The sequence below is a fragment of the Octopus sinensis genome, linkage group LG11, assembly GCF_006345805.1.
Source record: "Octopus sinensis linkage group LG11, ASM634580v1, whole genome shotgun sequence".
In the NCBI taxonomy this organism is placed as follows: domain Eukaryota; kingdom Metazoa; phylum Mollusca; class Cephalopoda; order Octopoda; family Octopodidae; genus Octopus; species Octopus sinensis.
The window spans coordinates 10,301,991-10,312,035 of NC_043007.1; the positions used below are offsets into that span (position 1 = coordinate 10,301,991).

Consider the following 10,045-nt stretch of genomic DNA (forward strand, 5'->3'; position numbering starts at 1 on the left):
CTGCTCACGGTTAAAGGAAGCCGGCGAGGCAATCTTCATTATGTCCTACACGCGACAGCAGCTATTCGATATAAACCCACATGTCAGAAATGCTAGGGCACTGGACGAGTGTGTGCAGAACGGTTTCGTCGCTCTGAGAACACCTCGGGCAGGCCCAGCTGACAGCACTTTCGTGCCTGTAAAGTTTTTCCCGAACGGGCAGATTTATCCATAGGCCCTGGCCCGAAATTTCTTCGAAACGGACTAGTAAGTTGATCCTCGTCGACGCCTAGAGTTTCTCCGAGAACGTTGTCGCACTTTTCCTCCACTAAGCCTCTATAGAACGCTAGAGTGAAACTAGTACCGATCGCATTGCCGCCTGGTGGGGGTCAAAGTGCCCTTCCTCGGTCTACGTTTAATCCAGGATTGCAGCTTAGTCAAAGAGACGAGCTGTGGAACTCTGACAAACGGCGATCACACCTGCTCACCGTCCAGGAAACACTGGAGACGCCGAAGCCTGAGCGTATGTCTGCGTATCAGTAACCACGGCATGCCCAGCCCTCCATCCAGCGGCCGTTGACAGCATATGGAACGCTTGACCAGTGGAACGTGCCCCTTTCACAGAAAGCGGAAGAGTTAGTGCACCAGCTTGGTCAACTAGTAGTGGGGCAAAGGACGACGGTCAAGCGGTAATAGATAGTGGATGAGATGTACGCATTCGCTACCTCGGCTCGACGTTTCAGGGACAGCTTCCTCTCGGCCCATTTGTGGGTCAGATTGGCCACCTTTCTCGTCACCTCGTCTCAGTTTTTCTCCACCTGGAGGTCCGAACCGAGCCAGACCCCAAGCAATTTAACCGGACCGTCTGTCCAGCACCCGACGACGCTGTTGGACGGCATGGACTTGCTTCTCCAGGTGCCGAGTTGCAAGCCCACTGACTTTTCCGCCTTAATTTTTGCTCCTCTCACAGTTTCATATTCTTTTAATGTGTCGCCAATCAGGTCTACATATCTCTGACTCGACAGTATCACGGTGACATCATCGGCGTAAGCAGACATGCTTCTCCCACACTCTAGCTCAAAGTCCCCAACTTCTGCAGCAATGGCTGAAGAGTCAGTACATACAGAAGGGAAGAGAGAGGGCACCCTTGACGGACTGAGCGCAAAATGCTGAATGGTTCTGAAAGGAGACCATTCACCCGAACAACCGAGCAGGTGCCGCTGTACAAAGCAGCATTCAACCACAGAAAACCGGACCGACACAGGCTGCCCTGAGAACAGCTGCCAAGTATTGATGGTCGACCCTATGATATAAATTGATCAAAGCCCTACCCATGCCAGCTTCGTTACCCACCTTCTCTATGATGAAGCGCATGAAGTGGAGGTTGTCGTGAATAGTCTCGGTTGGGACAATGCATGTTTGCGCCTTGCCAATCAGCTTGTCCACGACAAGCGCCAAACTCTTGGCTAAAGCTTTGGCCAAAATCTTCAACTCTACATTGAGCGGAATGATGGGCCTTAAATTCTCTTATAACGTCCTTTTTGTTTGAGTCTTTTCCCAGCTGTACCACCACCATTCGACACACAAAAGTGGGGATTCTCTCATTTTGTTGCCAGTTGAGGTTGACGTCTGCTAAGAAGCCCGCAAACAAGTCTTGCATTGAACTATAAAGCTCGTAGGGCAGACCATCCAAACCCGGTGATCTGCTTTTTTGTGCAACTTTTCATTGCTTCATGTACTTCCCAGGCTGTTATCGGTCTTTCGCAGCACTCCGCCTCGCTGGCCGAGAGTCGTGGCAGGCCGTCCAGGTAGACACTGAAGTCACTCTCATTATGCATCCCACCACCACTCGATCCGAACAGTTGAGCAAAGCGCTGCTGAAAGGCCGCACACAACGAATTACAAGCATCTTCCACGCTGCAATAGTTTTTGCTTCAGCACACGATCACGGATTAAGTCATTTGCTACATCTCTGTAGTTTCTTAGATACAATAGTTTAATCATTTAGAAATATCTTTAAGTGAAGGTGATTTAAAAAATTTAAATTGTTTGTACAGTAAGTATTTATATTTTAACAGATAATATTTTAATGTTTTTCTAAATTATTTTCAAGTAAATACCATTACAAAAATTATTTTTGCTATATTTGAAAAACTATCTTAAAGTGAAAATGACTTTAAAAATATGGCAAATATTTCGTAAAAGACGCGTTCGTAACCTCGGTGTGAAACAGTTTTTTTTCCATAGATTTGACTGCTATTTCTAGCAAACCCTGCTACCACATAACAGCTATTTGCGATAAAGGACCCGAAATACTTGTTACATGGTAGCAGGGCGTGCAAGAAATAGTAGCCAAATATTTCCTTTTATGGGGAAAGGAGCCGTTTACGCGTGGTTTCGAAGTAATATTCTTTGAAAGCATGCGAAATAACCTGGAAAAGAAAGAAAAAAACCCACGAAACACAGTTGCTGGGAACTCAGAGTTTCCCGGTGACCCGAACCAACGGGTCACGAGCAGTCTAGTATGTATATATATATATATATATATATATATATACATGTGTGTGTGTGTGTGTGTGTGTGTGTGTGTGTGTGTGTGTGTATGTGCGCATGTCTGAGTGTGTGCGCGCGCACGTGTGTATAATAAAGAATTTTAATACGAGAAGCTGGAATAAAGGAACGATTTTATTACAAATCCCTACAATTGTTTCAGCTCATCAGTATTAGCTGGTAGATGCTGAAAGTTACATATATCATTACATATTATTGCATTTACATGATCCAACGATAGCTGCATACAAGCATGGCTTGAGGTGAGTAGAGTCCAAAGCTCTGCTAGATGATGTTTAGTTTCTCTCGGCTTTATATCCATACCACTATGTTATTACGAAACGGCCTTTCTTTTATGCGTGTTTTATTAAATACTCGATTATATCGAAGCTTTATCTTTTTTATTTTATACTTTTCATATTTATTAGCTCTCCACTGCTGGTTTGGAAGAGTAGAGTACGTAAATCCACATCCGAAGTTTCCGGACCTTCACAACATCATTATCAAGAATTGAATATATTTGGCGTTTGTTTTCTTTTTTTATATACTGATTAAATTGGTGTTGACTTTCTCGCCATAGTTTTTTGAGCATTAGAATATATTATATACGTAAATGACAGAAGAAGATATGATTTATTTTGTGACCAACTGATTATCAATGGAAAATTATATAAAATTTATTTATGAATATTCTTTGATTATAAAAGGGGTATAAAAAAGAAATAATTCAGTTTTATGTAAATGTTCTTTTCTACTCTGAGCACAAGGACCCAAATTTTGGGGGAGGGGGGTAGTCAATTAGATCGACCCCAGTACGCAACTGGTACTTAATTTATCGATCCAGAACGCAAATGGTACTTAATTTATCATCCCCGAAAGGATGAAAGGCAAAGTCGACCTTGGCGGAATTTGAACTCAGAACGTAAACACAGACGAAATACGTATTTCTTTACTGCCCACACGGGGCTAAACACAGAGGAGACAAACAAGGACAGACAGACGGATTAAGTCGATTATATCGTCCCCAGTGCGTAACTGGTACTTAATTTATCATCCCCGAAAGGATGAAAGGCAAAGTCGACCTTGGCGGAATTTGAACTCAGAACGTAAACACAGACGAAATACGTATTTCTTTACTGCCCACACGGGGCTAAACACAGAGGAGACAAACAAGGACAGACAGACGGATTAAGTCGATTATATCGTCCCCAGTGCGTAACTGGTACTTAATTTATCGATCCTGAGAGGATGAAAGGCAAAGTCGACCTTGGCGGAATTTGAACTCAGAACGTAGTGGCAGACGAAATACTGCTAAGCATTTCGCCCGGCGTGCTAACGTTTCTGGCAGCTCGCCGCCTTAGTTTTATGCAAATATTGATACATAAAAATGGGGCAAACATTCTTGGGAATCTTCGTTGTCTTCAAGAAAGCCAAAATTTATAAAGATATAAAATAAACGTTGAAGAAATAGATAAAAAATATTTTTTATAAGTTTTTACAAGAAAGGTTGACAGTAATTTCGAAGTTTCAGCCTTTGAGCCTTTACACACACACACACACAAGCATATATATACAAATAATCTGCATGTCTGTGTATATGTATGTATATATGCGTCCGAGTACATGTCTATATATATGAATGTATTATATTTGTATTATAGTGCATTGGTGTACCATTCAAAGCTTTTTATTCTTTACAAACAATACGCAATGCTTCAAGCGAACTACAATACTCTCCTGCATTTATATATGTATGTAGATAGCATGCGTGTATGCATACATACACTATCTCTCTGTTTATATATATATATATATATATATATATATATATATAATATATATATATATATATATATATATAGAGCGAGAGAGAGAGAGAAACAAAGAAGAAGAAGAAGAAGAAGAAGAAGAAGAAGAAGAAGAAAGAAGAAGAAGAAGAAGAAGAAGAAAGAAGAAGAAGAAGAAGCAGCAGCAGCTGTGTATCTCTTAGAATTTTTTGTTAGAGTTTTTGCATCCATTAGATAGTTTGTTTCAATTTATTTCCGTTTTATTCCAAATATCTTTTTAATTTCGTCTATAAAATTTTTGTTCCTGCAGCTGTAAATAATGGGATTTGAGCAAGAACTGATGTAAAAACTATGTCGTGCAAACCAGTAGAAAAACAATGCTGCTTTCGGAGCCGAGCTTAGGGATTTCACAACTGCGTTTACTATCAATGTAGCGGTGCAAGGCAAATAGGTCATTATGAAGACGACAGTAATCATCATCATTGTTATAGTGGTACGTTTTGTCCTCTTGGCTTGTTCTTTTGCTCGTCTTTCGCTGTCCGCTTCCCGTAATTTAGTCATACGAGGTGCAATGTTTTTCGTATATACCGTTGATATCTCATCCGAGGAAACTTTAGATGATATTTCGGTAACAGACAATTCAACTACGTCTAGAGAAACGCTCGTGGATAATCGATTAGAATCAACCGTTTCTGGTACATCAAGCCACTTTTGTTGACCCTTATCAGAACAGGGTAAGCTTGCGATGCTATTCCTGTTTTGTTGGGATATGGCAATTTTTCTTTTATTCATTACTTTCATACGTCGAAGAATTATGCCGTAGAGAACAACAAGAATAACAAACGTAAACACTGCTAGCAGAAAGTAGAGAGCAAAGAATCCAAGTTGATAATAGTTAGGCTTCTTGTAGTTTTTTGCTGAGCAGGAATAGCTATTCATACCAGGATAAATAGTCGGTTTCTTGATACTTCCATAGTAAAGAAGAGCAATACTTCCCTGTGTTGCACAGAAAATAAAAATACAGGCTGTGATGATTTTAGCAGCTTTCATTGTTATCTGATACTTCAGTGGTTGGCATACTTTTCTGTATCTATCCGTTGCAATGGCCAGTAGAAAACCATAGTTACAAAGTCCTGTGAATACTGATAAGCTCAAATGGAACTTGCACAATATATCCCAGGTTGACATCAAAGGGTAAATATTTTGGACAATACGAGCTGGTGTCACACAGGCACATATTATCAAATCAGTACAAGCCAGCATCACAACAAAGAAATAAGTTGGTGATAATTTCAAACGAAATCCATAAACGTAAATAGTTAAAATGTTTCCAACGAAACCAATGGTCATTGTTAATGCAATAAGAATAGTAAACGGAAGTCTTATCAAAACTTGTTGCCAGTTGAGTTCTTCGATGGTGACACTATATTCCGTACTGTTTGTTGTTACATTCTGCACTGAATACATAAACGACGACATCCTTTCCCGATTTTGGGCTGCGTTTTCTCAGTTCAATCTGAATAAGAAAATATAAGAATAAGAAATATTATCCGTAAGCTCCATGATTACTGTGGTATAGACAAATTTATAATCAAACTCTAGGACTTATACATATAACAGAGTAAATAGTACTAAAAGAAACTGAACTTAGATTTCGTTTTACCTTTTACTTGTTTCAATCATTGTACTACAGCCATGATGGTGAACAGCCTTGAAGGGTTTAGTCGGACAAATTACATTCTTTGCTTACTTTGGTTAAAAGTTTTGCACTTATTCTATCGTTACTTTTGCTGAGCCGCACCAAGTTACGGGAACGTAGAGAAGCTAAGACCTGTAGTCAAGAGGTGGGGGCAGAATACAAACACAAACGCAATGGCACAGACATATGCATACACATAGATATACATACATAGTGCATGAAAAAGTCTTACGAAACGAAACAAACAATCCATGAGTACCTGTACTAGGTGTATAACATGTCTGAAGAAGAAATATATCAGCAAGGAAATGAGATTAAAAAAAAAACCAGGATGATCACAATTAGGTCTCAGAAAATGAAGATAATGATGCTACCCTTCTTATTCAATAACATAAGAAAGAAATCACAGCAGCCATTATAAACCTCCCTGCAACCAAGGAACTATTGAAACAACGAATACAACTGAAAACCTGACGGCTTAGAAAGTATGACAAAAGTGGGGGAGCATCATAGCTATGTGTTGAAAGGAATTCTTTGAGGTTTGGATAATTCCCCTTTGGAAACAGGGGTGTTTTGTTCAACATCCTTAAACAACCTTCATTCAGGGACCTTTTGAGCAGGATGGGTTACTCGGCCTGGAGAAAATTCTAACTGGGCCCCACCAGCAAGGTCATGCGCTATTTATCTTTATATGAGATCACCATATCATGCACATATGGTTGTGATACCTGTGCTTGGTGTACTCTTATCAGACGGGTAGTGATGACGGGTATACTAAGCTTCGTATATTTCACCCCAGTGTCACTTTGATGGCATGCACTGCTATCTCACTCAATGATAATAATAATAATAATAATAATAATGATGATGATGATGATGATGATGATGATGATGATGATGATGATGATAATGATAATAATAATAATAATATAATAATAATAATAATAATAATAATAATAATAATAATAATAATAATAATAATAACGCTGACAGAACGATCCAGGCTAACTGAGCAGGTATAATTATAAAAGACAAGGAAGAAAATACTTGTAGACTAGCAGATGTAAATTAAGTGTCCCCACTAATAAACATATACCTGTAAAGGAATTTGACAAACTAAGTAACTATAAGGACCTGGAAATTGAAATACAAAAGATGTGGCACCTTAAAGCGAGAACTGTTCCTGATTGATACATTTCGTCTAGAGTCTGATGAATATTTTTGAAGTTCTGTAATCGGTTGTTTCTCGGTTTCTTTAATTTCATGCTGTTGATGATGTTGGTGATTTCGAAGTTGTTGATTTCGTTCTTGCTGTTTTTGCTGGAGTGGCTGTGAATTGTATTACAGTTATGGATTTCTTGGAGTAGGGCTATGTACTCTCCTCTTCTTCCGCCTACCCTCTTTTCGTTGCTGTGAACCATTGATCGTTCAGCTCTTCTTTCTCCATGTCATTGCAGTTGATATTGGTTTGAGAGGAAGAGCATTCAGGGGAAAGTTGCTTTGTCTTGGTTTGGGAGTGGGTGTGAGCGAGGGTGTGGGAGCAGGTGTAGGAGTCTAGAGCACTTGGTTATGATATTGCACTTGTGGTATTTGTAACGTTGGTAGATCCACATTTGTGACATCTTGGCTTTCTACCCACCAGGTGAGTACCATCCGGCAGATCGATTAGATCGGGCAGCTGGTCGATATGGTCCTGCTTGCATTGCAAGGTCAGTTCCATACCTATGCCTAACCAGTTTTACTTAGGCAGTTTCTTGAACTCCAATTTTGTGGTTTCATTTTTTTCTAAACTTGCCAAGATGGCCGCCACTAACCCGGTAATGGATATTTCTGATGGCACCTTCAGCACCCTAATCTTGGCAAGACGTTGGCCGCGATAGCTAGGCATTAAGAAAAAGTTGTCATTCCTCAAAGCGATTGTGGAATTACATCTAGCTTCTTCTTCCGTCCAAAATTTCACCTCAATGGTTCCAAACTTCTCTCCTCGGGTGATGGGGGCCTTCTGTTCCCACACGCGCCCAAAGCACTTTTGTACTTCGCTCTCGGGAGCATTTTCGACCCGCCGAGACTTTACTCCGATGCAACGGTATGTTACTGTGCATCTTGCGATGTTTTCTATCAGATCAGATGGAGGGTTAGAGCTACCTTTCTCCCCTCTTTTTCTACAATTTTTCTTGCCAATTTGAATTCTCGCCGCCGACGTAAAAAACGCAGGGGCGATATCTATGTTTCATTTCATTCGAATTGTTGTTACCGTTGTTGTTGTTGTTGTTTTTGATGGTGTTGCTGTTGTTGTTCTCGTTGTCGACACCGTATGTTTTGTCGCTGCTGACAGATGAAACACTTTTGCCCTTGGTGACGTCATTAAGTTTAGGCGATTCAATGTTGATATTTCTCGACAAGGAGCGCGTTCCTTTATCGAACATTATGATGGCTTTTTTATCAACCATCTTTAAATAATTACAGAAAATTGCAAAATATCTGTTTTTGCCGAAAGCAGTTAAAATTTAACAATTATTTAAGCTCAACCCCTGCAAAACATGATTTCTCTACACAAAAGTACAATCTGCGCAGTCCAGACAATCTCAGAAATGTAATGGTAACAATAAAAATGCCTTAGAAAAGCCTTAGAAAGCTGAAAATATTACAAATACTTTTTCAACTTACGGAGCACCAAATTTCCGTGACTTCACTGTATGGCGGCCATGATAATAATAATAATAATAATAATAATAATAATAATAATAATAATAATAATAATAATAATAATAATAATAATAATAATAATAATAATGATAATGATAATAAACCCAAACAAACTCAAAAACCAGAGAAAAGAATATAAATTATTTGACTGTCAGGAGAAGGCGTTGTATGCTTAGATTCCCAAAGACATTTGCAACGAACAGTAGTAGTGAGACATGGTTACGGTAGCAGAAAGGAAATCTGAAGAGCGAGAGAGAAAGTTTGTTAGTAACTGCACAATATCAAGCATTAAGGACTAATTGGATAAAAGTCAAGATAGAGGAAAACCAAGCAGATTCCCAATGTAGATTATGCAAAGCAAAACAGAAAAGCGTTACTCATATAATAAGTGAATGAAGCATTCATTTATATCAATATATATATATATATAAATTTGACCGCGTGTGTACCGTTGGCGATTTTTTCTCTCCGTCTTCCCCTCTCTGGATCTTTCCTTTTCCTATGTTTCTGACGAAGAACTCCCCTCGAAACGTAAAGCCCTCCTTCTTCCCTTCCTTCTTGAGCGTCCAATAATACTATATTTGTTCCACGTCCTCGCATTGTTGTGTTTCTCTTTGTGTTTTCATGTTTGGATTAACTATGTATATATATATATATATATATATATATATATATATATATATATATATATATATATATATATATATATATATATATATATATATTGTATTTCTTACTTTCTAGTACTTTACTAGGTTCATACTCATATCATTTATTAGCATATTCAAATCCTAGCTTTCTTCACCCCTCCGAGTGGATTACTCTCCCTGCTGTGTTGTCATGTCTTTTCTTGTATTCTTTCTGTGTATATGTATGTATGTATTTATGTATATCTCTAGCATATAGGCTTGGTAGCTCTGTGGCCTTAATTATAATTGCATTCTATATAATTATATATAATTTTAATGATTTTATCCTTTAATTATGTTTATATATATATATATATATATATATATATATATATATATATATATATATATAGTTAATCCAAATATGAAAACACAAATTATGTTTAATTATGTTTATATATATATATATATATATATATAATATATATATATATATATATATATAAACATAATTAAACATAATTAAACATAATTAAACATAATTTGTGTTTTCATATTTGGATTAACTATATATATATATATATATATATATATATATATATATATATATATATATATAAAAACATAATTAAAGGATAAAGTCATTAAAATTATATATAATTATATAGAATGCAATTATAATTAAGGCCACAGAG

The 10,045-nt window shown here is 37.8% G+C and overlaps 1 protein-coding gene and 1 long non-coding RNA gene across 2 annotated transcripts in view; both read right to left on the reverse strand.

Annotated features, from left to right (window-relative positions):
* Positions 1-3,764: 3,764 nt before the first annotated feature.
* Positions 3,765-10,045, reverse strand: part of LOC118765314 — a 23,269-nt gene continuing 16,988 nt past the window's right edge. Inside the window, exon 3 of the long non-coding RNA XR_005001151.1 lies at positions 3,765-4,069. This is a non-coding gene — a long non-coding RNA (uncharacterized LOC118765314). The remainder of the gene's footprint in view (positions 4,070-10,045) is intronic.
* Positions 4,399-10,045, reverse strand: part of LOC115217143 (alpha-2 adrenergic receptor-like) — a 12,731-nt gene continuing 7,084 nt past the window's right edge. The window contains exon 2 of the mRNA XM_029786756.2: positions 4,399-5,832. Coding sequence (XP_029642616.1) covers positions 4,566-5,795 — 1,230 coding nt within the window. The 5' untranslated portion in view covers positions 5,796-5,832 and the 3' untranslated portion in view covers positions 4,399-4,565. The remainder of the gene's footprint in view (positions 5,833-10,045) is intronic.